At 37.0% G+C, this 15,933-nt stretch overlaps 1 protein-coding gene across 3 annotated transcripts in view; it reads right to left on the reverse strand.

The window, feature by feature from the left end:
• The window catches only part of cog5 (component of oligomeric golgi complex 5), an 89,140-nt gene that overhangs the window by 10,176 nt on the left and 63,031 nt on the right, over window positions 1-15,933 (reverse strand). For 2 of the 3 annotated variants that reach the window (XM_005164473.5, NM_001045144.1), the window contains exons 12-17: window positions 14,584-14,785; window positions 12,618-12,779; window positions 11,190-11,289; window positions 4,163-4,273; window positions 3,373-3,435; window positions 523-626 (exon numbers count right to left, since the gene is read on the reverse strand). In XM_005164473.5, the coding sequence (XP_005164530.1) occupies window positions 523-626; window positions 3,373-3,435; window positions 4,163-4,273; window positions 11,190-11,289; window positions 12,618-12,779; window positions 14,584-14,785 (742 nt within the window). Of the gene's footprint in view, window positions 1-522; window positions 627-3,372; window positions 3,436-4,162; window positions 4,274-11,189; window positions 11,290-11,575; window positions 11,655-12,617; window positions 12,780-14,583; window positions 14,786-15,933 lie in introns of those variants that run through there. The other variant, XM_073946619.1, reaches the window with a different exon arrangement.

Consider the following 15,933-nt stretch of genomic DNA (forward strand, 5'->3'; position numbering starts at 1 on the left):
CTATAAAAATCTTCTTGATTTAAGAGTGTTTAAATATTTGGACTGGAAACAAGACAAAAAAATAGATGCATGAAAAGAAATGCTTATTAATTACATGTTAAATGCATATTCACATGTACTTGAAATGAGATTTGTAAAGCTAATATACACATAAGAAAATGCTAATAAAATTGAAATGAAAAACAACAAATACATTGTACTGCTATCATTGTAGCATTGTGTGATATCCAAACTTAAAAATACTGGCGGTGCAACCACATCTTTCTTTTTAACTTAACTTGGTTTCATTGATGCTTATTAGTAAGAGAGTTACAGTATCAAATATCAAGAATCAGTAAGATATCAATTGTTCCAGTCTAGCAATCTGACAATCTTCACAATTTCTTGCTTTCTGAAACAAACTGTAAATTCTAGCATCAAAAACAATATTTAAGACAGAAACACAAATAAAAAAATATAATAATTATAATAAATAAAAAACACATACATAGTGTTATTATAATAAGAGCTTTGCTAGCTTACCTAGAGAAATCCTCCTGATGCATAGTAATAAGTATCGCTTCGACAGAGTCTGTAACAGAATTCAGTAGAGGCTGAACGGCACTGCTCATCAGTGCTTGAACCGCCTGCAAGAAACACATAAAACACAATACAAGTTAACTAAAGAATGTGAATTAAACTACAAATATCCATGACAACAGTTACTGAAGATGTGTGAAAGAGTTTTTGGTGACACTTTAGTTACAGTACCATTTGTTACCATAGATAGTACCTGGCTTGTATCTATGCTCTTGTATAGATTGAAAAGAGGGTGGGACTGAGTAGCTCCTCCCCTTTTAAAAAAAATGCCAATTATATTTTGTTTGCATGGTGCTTTCACATGAAAAGCAAATGAGAAGCGTATTAAAGGGGGCAGGGCATGTCAGATACCAGGGGGCAGTTGATTGGTCACGATTTGATGTGAAATCGAAATTTGAGGTGACAAGAAAAAAATCGTTGACAAAGCTTTAGATGTTAATACCAGTTTCATATTTTCTAAACGCAAATTCCGTCACCGTTTTGGACCACACTAGCTAATAGATATCCTTAAAACTAACCTTTAATGGTTTGTTTATAGCAGGAATTGCGTCTTAAAATAAAGTTTGACCAATGTGTTCTTTCGAAGGTCATTGATTTTTGTAGTATTTCCTCAAAGTCACATGGCGACTTATGCCAACAACTGCTCTCCCATGTGATTGCCTGACATTTGCTGATGGGACATCAGTCTGACCATCGCGTGTCACAGCAGCTGGACTCCTCATCCCAGCCTCTTATCCGGCTCTCCATCTCTGAGTGACATCAATGCAAACCCAATAGGTCTCTCTGACCAAATAGGTCCGGTCATTGGCAAAATCTCCTGCAAGCGGGAGATAAAGAGCAAATCTCTGCTGGACATCTCTTCTTTTTAGACTCCTTCACGACAAAGTTGGTCCTCAAATACTTTGCAGATCTAGCTATCCTATTATTCGGACCACCCAGAGGCTAAAAAAATAAAGAATGGCAAAGTAAGGCTTTAGTTTATGTAATAATTCTCACCATTTACTACTGGGGCACTACCTGCCTATTATTAAGATGCTTATTTTCTGATGTAAGTGCATGTAATTAAGGCCACTTAATATAAAGTTGGACCTTTTTTAAATTTTATTTGATAAATTTTGAACAGAAATAGCACAAAATAAGTGCAGATTCTGTTTGGCCCCTATTTAAACAAAGGCCATAAGAACATGCATCCCCATTGCATGAGTTATTTGGGACATGGGTATCAATGTGACATGTCCTACATGGGAGGAAAGCAAAAGACAAGCGTGTGCTCAAGTGTGCTGTAGTGTTTTCACCTTGGATTGTTGTGTTTGCACTTAAAGATCTTTAGTTTAAGTAGCAATTCACACCATTTACTACTGGTCTATTACTTGCCTATTATTAAGATTAATTAAGGCCACTTAATATAGAGTTGGACTTTTTTATTATTATTTTTTTAATTTCGCTCAGAAATAGCACAAAATAAGTGCAGATTCTGTCTGGCTATTTAGTTATTTAGGACATGATCACCAATATGACATGTCTTACATGGAAGAAGAGCAAAAGAAAAGCGGGTGCTCAAGTGTTGTATCGTGTTTTCACCTTGGATTGTTGTGTTTACGCTTAAAGATCAGGGGTTAGTGTGTGCGCGCTTCTGTCCAGCTGGCAGGTTTTGTTAAAAGAGATGAAGGGAAAGAGAATGACCAGTTTACCCATCTGATAGCCAATTTACCTCAAGGGAGAGAGTGCTGAATTCAGAGCGGCTCAATGTTTACCCAATTACTTTCCAAAACCACCTTCAGACTCGGTGTGTGTTAGTGTACAGATGCAGCACCTCTATCAAAATCCTGACCCTTTGTTCATTGTCCCTCATGCTCACCTTTTAATTTCAATCTATCACAGATGCGCACATAATCACAGCCTGATGGTGTATCACGCACCGCCGTCTGCATAAATTGGGCTATGCACTTGTTGCTAAAAAGCACTTCCACATAAATGTCAAGGATGTCTGCTGTGAGCTGATATTCAAACCAAAAAATATACAAAAAGAGACGATACTGATGGTTTTTAGCATGCTTTTAGTTGGAGTCTTTGACTGTCTGACTCTCTCTCACGCTCTGTCTGTGCACAATATTGCTCGTAAATATAATTTAATTAGAAATTAATCACAAATGTGATGTTGTGTGGAGATTGCATAGTGTTATTTTAAATTCTGAACCAAGAGTGTGGTTCATGTTATCTTGTTGTCATGTTGAGTAGTGCACTTGTAATGTTGAGATCTGTCTTACATGCATTACTCGATTAGCTGGATTTGTTTATTGAAGATTTGACACAATCCAGGATACTTTCATACTTCAAAACTCATCCGGATGTTGTCATAACAATAGGACTGGTAGCTCAAATCTGCTTGGGAGCTGTCACAATCTCCAGCAAATTGCTGGAGAACTACACACACCCCACACTAAAGAATTGCAACTACCAGCATGCACCTCGTGCACACCGGTTCCTGTTGTTCACTGATCTTTGGTTTCACCACATAATCACATCAGGATTCACATCACATATATCACAAATAACTAGCAACACAAACACATTCAATATCACCATCAATTACCCTTTTCATACCTGAAACCCAGTATTTAAAATCCTAATGACATTTTATACACATTTTTCCTATTTGAGGTTGCCTAAAACATATTTTTGATGGCAAAAGCTGACATTTCATATTTAAAGGACGAGAGCAATCTTAAAAACAGTGACAGTGACATGTGCTTTCTGTCTAATTCTCATTAGATTGATTTCTTTTAGTTTTACCTCTAAAGATGCTGTGAGCGATTGTTCTGCTGCTAGAGGAAAACTGCCCAGTCCGGATATAACCTAAAAAGAAGACAACTCAAAGTTAGCAATCATCCAACAATTCGAGCCCTTGAACAGTGATTCCCTGTCCTCACTCACAGTTCAAGCTCTAAAAAAATAATCCTACTAAAACAAGCGCCTTCACTTTTCAACTTTGATCACCGCCAGCTTAAATATTTAATCACAGAGTAATCTCTTTTTATTACCTTATTAATCAAACAGGCCAGGAAAAAGCTTTGGCTTCTGCTGTCATGTTTTTTTAATGGGGCAGACGGGGAACTACATCAGCTGGTGCTAAAAAAGCCACCTGTGAAATATCACCACTCAAATAGTACAGATATGATTGGTGAAGAGTCTGCGGTTTTCCCAAGAGGAAAGACACTGCATTGATATGCGCTTTACAGAAAGATGGACTATGTCCTGCACATAGAGGCTGTTTTAAAACACTGCAGGTCTCTTTAATAACTTCAAATGCTTATGTTTTAACACTTACTCGGCAGGGAGGAGTGATTTCATTTATCCAGCTGAATGAGTTCTGTTAATAAAATGGTGTTGGAAAGACATCTATTGGAAAAATGTCAATGGGATGCCAAACCAGAACTCTGCTTAGATTTCTTAAATTGTATTAAAAGAAGAAACTTCAGATATTTTTTTTCCGAATTTTAATCGAACATGCTGTATTGGAACTAACTAAACTACACTAGGGTTAAAAATAAATTACCTACTGAATAAGAGGTGTCAATCTTACCTTAGCCACAGCTTGCTGCAAGCGGAAAAGAGAGTTCACAACGGCAATGTTTCTCCTCTGGCCCTCCGTTAGGGGTCCGATCACCTGACTTGCATCCCCCTGAGTACACAGCTGAAACACATGACAGAAGAAACCAGGAAGGGAGAATAAAAGAATAAGAGATTAAACATATTAGTAGTGCTGGGCAAAGACTAATCATGATTAATCTCATGCAAAATAAAAGCTTGATTTGGCATAAGATTGTCTACAGAACAAACCACTGTTTTACAATGACCTAATTACTTTAACCTAATTAAGCCTTTACATGTCACTTTAAACTGAGTACTAGTATCTTGAAGAATATCTAGACAAATATTATGTGCTGTTATCATGGCAAAGATAAAAGGGGTTTCAAAATACTGTGGTAAAATATATTTACACATGGTGCAGAACAAGGGAATTTAATGCAGTGCTTTGTGTACATTCTGAGACCCACTTTATATCGTATATAAATGCTCCAGTGAATCAATCATGCAGTGAAGATCATTGATTATTAAAGAAACGCGGCGATTTTGTAACACCATACAGTTCAACTGGGTTACTAAAAATTCTAAATCCTTCAGCTTATACCCTATTAAGCATCACAATCAAAGTAAATAATCAAGAAGTCAACATCAAAAACAAGGAGACCGCAGGCTGCCGCTAATTTCCCCAGATGTCCTAGTGTTCGTTTGAGGTCAGAAGCGATTTGCTCGGTGGTGGCACAGCGGTCAGCATGCTGAGACACGGGCGTCACATATGAAGCTCAAACAGCAGAAGCAGCTGGCATTGTGGGTAGGAGGGCAAGCAACACAGAGAGGAAAAAGAAGACAGATTTGCACTGCTCAGTGCCACACCATAGAAACTAACAAGCAGAGGGTTGTCTCAGTCACGAGCGGACCACCGCACACAAACACATATTCGTGCTGCACTGCTGCCTCCTGACATAAACAAACAGCTACTACAGACCAAACAGCTCAAAGTCCAAAATGCAGAAAAAGAAGCAGCACACACTCTTGATCTTGCTGTGTCGACTTTTGAGGCTGAAAATTCAACTCTACAGTTGAATAAAAGTGACTTTCATTCACATTTTAGGAGTTTGAAATAATGTAATGTATAAGAAAATAATAATATATAGGGAAATAGGCCTGTAAAACGACAGAAAATGCACTGGCAGCTTATTACAAGGTTTTTTGTTGTGTAATATACAACATTACCCCAGACAATATAGCACTGCAAACTATAGTTTTAACCGGCTCAGATCAAACCCACTTACATATAAGCAATGGATCAAAAAATTTGAGAAATTTACGAAATGGAAAGAATAAATTATTGCGTTAGACTCCAGATTATTTTATTTGAAGCAAAATGTAACCCAATCCTAAGAATAACACAAAACTTATAGGGCTGCACTGTATATTATTTCAGCATGTGCATGTGTGCAATAGCCATGTTGCAGGATATGCAATTTTGAGTTAATATGTTGGGATTATATTTGAGCAAGAGCCACAATTTCGGAAACATGAGATTTGTGGAGTTTAAGAAAAGTTGATGATCTGCATACGTTTTTAAAAGCTGTGACTTTGCATTCAGGATAGGCACAAGGAATCTTACCTTTTGTAAGTTTACAACTATTTACAATAAAGATTATGCAGTGCTTTTAAATATAGATATTCAATTTCTGTACCTGAATACTGTTTGGCTCCTCAGAAAACCATTAGGCACTGTAAATATTTCTTCTTCTGTGCTTTATTGTATTTCATACATGCTTTTCAATTCTTTAAATTATATTTTATGCATGATTTACACCCCTAATAATCCAAAATCAGCCTAAATGAATGAATTCTTTCTAAATTCTATTCAAGCTGTCTGGTGAAATTATATTCATATCGCAATATATTCCTTAATTAATTTTCTTTATTGACTGTGAGCGGTCGCCACAGTGAAATGAACCACTAACTTATCCATCATATGTTTTACGCAGCGGATGCCATTCCAGCTGCAACCCAACACTGGGAAGCACCCATACACACTCATTCACACTCATACACTACAGCCAATTTAGCTTATTCAATTCACCTATAGTGCATGTCTTTGGACTGTGGGGGAAACCGGAGCTCCCGGAGGAGTGAGAGGGGAGAACATGCAAACTCCACACAGAAATACCAACGGACCCAGCCGGGGCTCGAACCAGTGACCTTCTTGATGCGAGGTGATTGTGCTACCCACTGTGCCACCGTGACGCCTATCACAATATATATTGCAAAAAAACAAAATATTGCAATATCATATTTTTTCAATATCGTGCAGATCTAATAACTAACTGTAAATGTACAACGTAGATATAGTAAACACAATATATACATAACTAGTATATGAAACATTTCCCCCACCTCTTTTTACTCCAACACAATATATATATATATATATATATATATATATATATATATATATATATATTGTATAATATTATATATATAGAACACTGTGCAAATTTTCCGCTAATCTTTTCAGTAGCCATCCCTATTGACTTCTCTGATGCATCTCTAATTTTATTTTACGTTCTAATAAAAAAAGCATTAAAAATGTTAATAGTTTAAAAAAAACTTGTGGTTTTAAGATCTCATAATGCAGTTCAAAAGCATTAATAAACTAGGAAAAATAAAACAGTAAAATATGCAATACAAAAAAAAAGCCTGCTAATTTATGGATATTTTTACAGTGCAAGAGATCACACCTTGCATCAAAGGTTGGGGGAATAAAATTGGGAAATAAAAAAAAAGTTCACACATAGTCTGCAAGGAAAGCCACATAGGATAGTGGCAGCGGAGTGCCATGGCAACGGTCTAAAAATGGAAAAGCAACGGTTAATTAACGTTTCCCGTGGCAGGTGTGGAGATGCCAAGTGTGGTGCAGTAACGCTAGTGGTTGCTCCTTCACACCTGATGTTAAATAAAGCACAGCCTCCAGCACATATCTGCAGTCCAATACAGTAATGAACTATTCCGAGATTAACTGCTGTGCAACCCCGGCTTTGCAGTAAACCTGCCCGAAGACCCAAAACATTCCCCTTCTTCAGTAATCCTCAGAGAAGTACACTGTTGTCAGATATTTCCGCCTACAGCTAAACCAGATTAGAGGAAGATACTTTGAAAGTTATTTTCAGCCGTGTTAAAGTAAACTACTGTCAAGTAACACTTTTGAGTCAATAGTAAGATACATACACAACATTTTAAGATAATAAAGTATGTTAATACTAGTAACAAACTCTGATATATAATTGAAGTCAGAATTATTAATCCCCCTTCCTCCCCCCATATATTATCCCCCAATTTCTGTTTCATGGAAAGACGATCAACACATTTCTAAACATAATAGTTTTAATAACTCATTTCTAATAACTGATTTCTTTTATCTTTGCCATGATGACAGCACATAATATTCCACTAGATATTTTTCAGGATACTAGTATTCAGTTTAAAGTGACATTTAAAGACTTAACAAGGTTAATTAGACAAGTCATTGTATAACAGTGGTTTGTTCTGTAGACCAGTGGTTCCCAAAGTGGGGGTCAATAAGGCAATAAGGGAGGGTTGCTTAGTGATTTCCAAAAATCATAACTATTAGAAGTAATATATTTTATCCATAACCTACAGAAAAAAAATAGTAGAAATAGATACATAAAAAAAAAAAAACATGCCTTTCGCTTTTTTTGCGACCCCTGGGGTGATTATGTTATATTAAAGACACAGCACATTGATTTTATGGCACTAGGTTAAACTTTCTGACACTATTATGGCACTCACGTACTTTAAAAATTAATTCAGGCCACAACTAAAGATGGAGGATGGTCTCTGAGTGGTGTTCTTCAAAATTAAATGCTAAATAGACTCTGGACAGTGTTGGGCAAGCTACTTAAAAAATACTTTAGTCTTTACTACAGTAAACTATATATAGACCTCCTCTCCTTTAGTCATCTTTCCATCAAGCAAATTTCTCGTGTTAGCCTAATTGGTTGGTGACGTTCCCAACCAGAGCGAGAGGTGACATTAACGCACCAAAAAGTTTGTTGTCAACCACCGTAAAACAGGAAGAAGAAATTGTCATTCTCGCCATCACATGGATTTACTTTCATCGGCTAGACACCAGCCTCACTGCTCTGTAAATGTCGGTGCTGTCACTTATTGATCCGCGATTGCTAAATGTAGCTTGTGTGGATGCTACTGCGCTACTTGCTTTAAATTCAAGCTTCGCTTTTGAAAAGCTATTTGATTTATAAAGTAGCGATGCTACCGCCACGCTACTGAGAAATGTAGTTAAGCTTGTAGTGTCACTACTTGTTGCGACGTTACTGCTCAACGCTGCCTATTGGCATGCATGGTCCTTGTGTGCAAAGCCTGTATGTTTATAACCACCTAAGAGGATATTGGGGGTCTTGAGTCACTGGCATTGTTGTTTTAAAAACTGCTTTTATTCTAGCCTAAATACAACAAATAAGACCTTCTCCAGAAGTTAAAATATTATAGGAAATACTGTGAAAAATTCCTTGCTCCGGTAGACATCATTTGGGAAATACTTGAAAAGGAAAAAAAATAATTGCATTTGTAGTAATAAACTGTATTGTTTCAAAAAGCAATTGTTTTTGTGAATTCCTGGCATGAGAAAATCAGATTTTCTGATCTATAGCCATTGGAGAAAATTGGCATTAATTGCATCTTCTGATTAGACGGGAAATATAGGCTTCATCAGGACATTGGCTTGAGTTTTATATGAACCATAAAGCAAACTTCTGCAATGCAAGAAGCACTCCCAAAGCTTTTGTAAATAATTCTACAAGTGCAGTCCTGCGGAAATTTTTGGATCAGAGCTGTTTCAAGTCCCGTTCCATTATCACAGCATGAAGGATATCAGAGGTCAATAGAGACACAGTCTTTCGCTTTGTCTTCATTTATATCCAACCATTAACTGATGAAGTCCGCAAGCTGTTAAGCTGGATTTGATTAAAAAAGAAGCCATCTGTGTCGACTTGGAGAGATTCTCGCTTCCTCGAATTGTCAAAACAATATTTCTGATCGCTTTGAAGAATCATGCAATATACCAGTATGATATCACTACTTCGAAGTCCGAGGACAGGTCAAGGCTTGGCACTAAAAAAAGATCCTGAATTGAGTTCACAGGGTTCTGATGTCTCATCGGACACATCTGTACTGCAGGAAAGAACAGAACCAAATCCTCGTTATTCATCTTTTTGCTGACATAAGACAGATTGAGTCAATGGGCCAGTGATTTGAGGACAGACACCAGACTAATCCAATCACACCACCTCCATTGCCAGGCACGGTCAATCACACCTCCAGCTTACAGTGAATGGAGATAGACCTACATGAACAAGCCATTCTGCTAAAGCTGACAGGCAATGTGGTATATACACAAGCAGATTCAATGACTTTTTAAAAATATCATTCATTTTAAATCAAGCACCTTGTAATTTCTAATTCCCATCATATCTAGCACCATGAAAGTCCTTACTGTACTTAGACATTTTTACCATTTTAGGTGCAAGTGAAATGTTGAGTAAAGTTTTAACAATTTTGACAATTTTAACTTTTTAATTTCTATACAATTCAGTATTAGTGATATTTAAATGTTCTTTCTGAAACACTGATAAAAACATGCAATATTTGATTTGAATTAAGATTTTCAATTGAAAAAGTTCTGTTTTTTCCTTCAGTTTTTAACAATTAAGTACAATTGCTAAAATAAAACCTATTAACAAATTGAATGCCATATTTATTGGCCAAAGCCATATCATCCTGCAGCCCAAGTTACTCAGCAAAGCTATGCAGGGCTGAGGTCAGCAGGAGGCACTCAACTTCTGTGGGTCCTAATGCCCCAGTAAAGTGAAGGGAACAGTCAGCTTGAGGAGAAACAATTCCAAGGGCCCATGTTGTTTAGGGCCCCCCAGAGTTATTAGAATCCCCCCCCGAACATTTGCCATGTACCACCCCACCACCTACTCCCCCCCTCCACTGCATGTCCGCCCACCGCCCGCCTCCCCCTGAACGTCCGCTACATCCCCCTCAAAATGTCCACTATAAGCTCCCCCGTCCATGCTAATGTTTTCATTTCCTTTTGGATGAGACGTTAAACAGAGATCCTGACTCTCTGTGGTCATTAAAAATCCCATTGCTTTTCTTGTAAAGAGGAGGGATGTAACTCCGTTGTCCTGGCCAAATTCCCTCTATCGGCTCTTACCCATCATGGCCTCCCAATCATCCCCATCCACTGAATTGGCTCTTTCACTGTCTCTCCACTCCACCAATAGCTGGTGTGTGGTGAGCGCACTGGCGCTGTTGTCCTGTGGCTGCCGTCGCATCATCCAAGTGGATGCTGCACACTGGTGGGGGTGTGGAGAGACCCGTCTCATGATTGTAAACCGCTTTGAGTGTATGGCCACACATAATAAATGCGCTATATAAATACACATTACATTACATTTCATTAAAGGATCTTCAAGGAACTATATTTGTTTTTTTTTAGTACTTTACAGCCCTTGAATTCATATGTCTGAAGTTCAAGTACTTTTAAGCCCTTTCAAGAAGTGTGGTAACCCTGACAGATTTCATTGTACTTGTACAATGAGAGTCAAGATTGTATTTTATTCTATTCTATTCACAATTATTAACTACACTAAGCAATTACTGCATTTTGTTGCGATTTCACTCTCTACCGTCACCATTGGCTGGTTCATAGGGCTGCTATTTATAGACCGAATCAACATGCACCTCTAACTAGGTAGGGTGGGATCTTCCCTGCCTCTTGTCCAGGTCATGGCTCTCAGCAGGTGCTCTGATTCTTCAGCGCTTGTTGAGACGCGTCCCACCCTTCCCCGGCTCTCATAATGAGCTCAGTCGCCAACCATGTGTGTCACCTCCCTGGCAGGGTTGAGGGGCATGAGAGCAGACAGCCTCCCGCTCAGCCGAGCTCATTATCCCTGTGTGTCTCTTACCAACTGCTCCGACTTGACGCAGAAGAGCTGCACCGTCTTGGCGGCGTTCTTGGCCACTGCAATCGTGAGGCCGGAATCCACTGATGCAACATTCAGCTCACTAGCATACAAAAACAACATGCATTACAGTCAGTCAACACAATACTTTCAATCAGAAGAGTCTGTATGCAGTCTGGTTACTTTAATCACCATACATTTACCAGATTATCCAGATTAGGTGATTTGCTATATAAAATAGATTTTTTTTTTGATAGTTGATATTTCTCTTGCATGCAATTTTTACATATTGTTGGTTTGTATTCTCTGTCAAGGATATATGCAGTTTATCCTTAAAAGTGTAATTTAGTCTATTGTGCAATTAGCAAAAGAAAGGTTTCTTAGAAGGCAGCATAATGGCAAAGTTATAATGTTTTCTTGGCCACTGCAATCATGAGGCCAGAATCCACTGATGCAACATTCAGCTCACTTGCATAAAAAAACTGCTCTGTATGCAGTCTGGTTACTTTAATCACCATACATTTACCAGATTATCATTGGATAATTTGCAAATAATAATATAAAATTATGGTCCCACTTTATATTAAGTGGCCTTAACCAACATGTACTTATACAGGAGTTAATAGTTTGTTACAATGTACTTATTGTGGAAATACATGTAGTTATTGTGCACCTATGCTTAATTTAATACCTGTATGTAATTACATCTGCAATTAACTTCTGTAATTACATTTGTAAATACACTGTTGACCATCCCTTACACCTTAACCCACCCTTAAACCTACCCATTCCACCAAACCTGTCCCTAACCCAACCCCTATCCCCACTCAAGAGCACCACAAGTGTTCTCAAATACATTATGAACACAGTAAGTACATTGTATTTATTTTTTGATGCAAGTACATAGTAGTTAAGGACACTTAATATAAAGTGGGACCAAAATTATATTTTATCAGTGTTTATCAGTATATTGATAATTGACATTTCACTTGCATGCAGTGTGCATTGTTGGTTTGTCTTCTCTGTGGAGGAAATAAGGAGTGTATCCTTAAAGGGGTTATTCTGCATTTGCAAGATGAGCTTTTAACCAAATCGTTCATTTAACCAAAGTAAGGTTTCTTAGAAGGCAGCATAATACATTTATAATGTATTTTTGCCCACTCAGAACAATCTGTATTGCACTCTATGCAATTAAATCACCATATGTTTTCCAGATTATCCACCCCTGCCTTAAACCATTACTAAGTTTATTCAAGATTGTTTTAGGTTCATGTGGTATTTGTAAGGAATTGGATGCAAGCGGTTTATAAAGCATACAGTGCTTACATCTGCTGTTATGCTCAGAATTTTTTCAAGAAAGAATAAATATTTTTAAATTCTCTGAAGCGATTTCTCACCACAGATGTAGTACCCTAAATATCAGACAAGTACCTGGCTATTGTTTTTATAATGCTGTCCAGTTCATCATTAGAGGGTGGGTTTCGACCCCCTTGAGGGAACACAAGGTTGATGGGGTCAAAGAGGCGGGATAAAGACTTGGATAGGTAAGCTGCTTCATATGGCTGAAGAGAGTCCTTTAGATCCTTCTCTGGACTAGAACAGAACAATAATGTCAAAGCAGTTATTCATTTGATTTTTGGTGAATACAACAAATAAATGAAAACAAAAACGTGTTCAGGTCATTCTGTATTGTCTAATCGCCAATGTTTCCATCATCATTTCTATGTAATCAGAGTACATAGTTATTTGTGATAAACATGTAGCATGTATAGTCAAGCCCAAAACTATTCATACCCCTGGCAAATTCTGACTTTAATGTAAAAAAAGCAGAGAAATGTATGTATTTTTCCACAATAATGCCTATTGTTCATCATCTTGCTATCTTTTGGGAGAAGCTTGTGTCATTTTCTGGTAAATAAATTTCGGGCTTGACTGTATATCTCATGCTCCATTTGTATATTTACAATTTCACTGACTTAAGTCTGTTCATTTTAATAAGAGCCTGTAGATATTATTAACAACAGAGACAAAATAAAAAGCACAATAGAGTGAATGATACTCAATGAAGCTCCAACCTTCATAACTTCTTATTTTAAATACATATCAAAAACCCAAAGATTTAATTTTGCCACTGTAACAAATAGTTTTTCTAGCCGACAGCCCTTTAATTTTCCAATAATCATTCTATTTGACTTGTGTGCACCAATTGCTGATAGTCAAACTTAGATTTGACTAAATTAGACAAAGAATTTAAACAAATCAGTGTATTACACATAATGCAGATCATTGTCATTTCAGTAGTAATGATACATAATGATAGGATTAGTTGTATTGCCCAACAATAAATAAATAAAACACAAAAGTGAGTTTTTTAAATGCATGTCTTACCTGAATTACATAAAAATGATTTGCAAAATAATTATTATAATGCTCATTTTAATTTAGAGGGTTAAAAAGTCATTTATAAAATATGCACACTTCATAAAAATGACAGACAAAATATGTGTTTGTCAAAACCAGGTCAAAGAGGTCAGCAGAAACATCATTATTGTCAGAATTTAAAACCAAATCAATCTGACTTTGTAAGTGAGGGCAAAAAAGGGCCTCCAAAATAACAAAAGACAGATATATCCTTAACAAAAGCATCCCTAAACTTAATGTTTAGTGCATTATTTATGAAGTGCATGTAAATACATGTGAGCTTTTATCAGAAAGAAAGTAGCTCATAAGAGCTAAACATAGATCTGAATCTCTGCTAAATAAAATATTTAGAAATCCATTTACCCTTACATTACCCTGACACACTGAATGCATTTGCCAGTTTTCCATAAGAGGCTTTAATAATCTTGGCATTAATTGCTGGTTGTCATGCATTCTGACAAGCTTTTTTGGTGCTGTATTATGTGCTATGAGCAACTGTGCATAAAACATGGGCTGTTTAGGGGACAATCGTGATTATGGCATCTGGCTGTTTGATCAGAGTAGAGGCAGAAACGTTGTTGCACTCTGAGAGATTGTTTGACAATGTGTCTGAGCTTAGAAAGCCTTCTCTGCTTCCTAATGCATCTCTCCATTCAGGTGCAAAGCAGAAATGCTGTCTGATTGAAGAGAGCAGTTTTGAGAGCACTTTGCGGGTAGGAGGAATCTTTGTTGGCCAACAGAAACGATGCAAAAGATAATAGTTTTTCTAAATAAGGAAGCTTTGGCTTTTATGATGGGAAATCATAGCATTTCCGTTTACTTGCATTCAGCATGTTAAATCCAGCGGACGTCAGTGATTGACAGATGCAATTTAGTTATGAAGATAAGATAATACAATCCTCATATTCTACTAAGACGATTGGTACTGATATTCCAGTATTGTGACAGCACTAGTGTGTATCATAGCAGTACTCACTCATAATCTGGTTTGGCGTGTGTGAACAGATCTTCAGTATCATTCTCTGTTGCTGGCAGTTCCACATCAAGCCCTGCACCACTGCTCACTAGCGCCCCCTGTATGCTCGCACTGTATTGCTGCAGCCGCTTCCACAGCTCATTATAAAGCCTCAAGAGCTTGGGATACTCTCCTTCCAGAGCCTGCTTTAGGAAGGTTGATGCTGAAAACAAAGGAGTACATATAATAGAGAATGCATTTAAATAGGGAAGGTAGACACACAGATAAATTCACGTTTTACATGTTTGGTATGATAATAATGTAACCCTCTGGTTTTACTAGCCACACTGTAAATGAGATTTCCTGCATTGGAGGCAGTTTCACTAACAAGCACGCCAAAGACCACAGCCATTAGTATGCTTCTTGAGGTCAGGGAAGTGAGGTTTACAAACACAGCTCTTTACTAGCTGGCCTTCATTATAATTGCAATGTAATTGTGTAATTTACTCCAACATGAAGCAAGATTTATATCATCTAAAACATGTATTCATGTGCAAGCAACCTGATTTCTGATGTTGCTTTAGCATCTATTGTTGTATACTTCAAAGGGATGCATCAAACTCTAAAGTGCATGTAGTCATCAAGAAAACCTGATGTGAGCTTTGAATGCTTTTATATTTTAAATAAATATTTTTCATTGTGTCCTGTCAAGTGGTTTGAAATGTGCATTTTTATTCGATGTTTGACGTGATCTCAACTGAAACATGAAGAGAGGGCGGGACATAAAGTAGCTTTTACCCTTTTAAAAACAGCCAATAGCATTTTGTTTTAGAACAGATTGAGCTCAAGTGCATTAAATGAAATGCTAATGGGAAGCATCTTGAAGGAGGTGGGGCATGTTAGATACTAGAGAGCATTTGATTGGTCAGAAGATCTGATGAGAAACTGAAGTATGAGATGACGTGAGAGAAATCGTTGATCCATTTTGGTAAAAGTGACAAATTGCAAGCTTTGGATGTTTATATCAGATTCATGACTTTTTTTATACTTTATTTTTATTTCTCTTTTTTTAAAAAGGAAGAAAAGGGTAAAGAAAAAAAATACAAATAATAAATAATGAATTAAAAAATACATAAAAAATACAATAACACACAGTTGACTGGTCACATATATCCTTACAGGTCACATTAACAAATACATTATAGAAATCCGTTTACACTGTGTAAAGTCCTAAGTACAAACCATTTCAACCAATACTGCAGGTATTTGTTCATTTGTAGTTTTAAAGAAAAAGTCATCCTCTCCATATTTTGAACATTAGATTTTGTAGGGGGTTCCAGTTGTTGACACTTTTGAGTTACAGTTTTCTTA

This window comes from Danio rerio, chromosome 4, assembly GCF_049306965.1.
Source record: "Danio rerio strain Tuebingen ecotype United States chromosome 4, GRCz12tu, whole genome shotgun sequence".
Taxonomy (NCBI): Eukaryota; Metazoa; Chordata; class Actinopteri; order Cypriniformes; family Danionidae; genus Danio; species Danio rerio.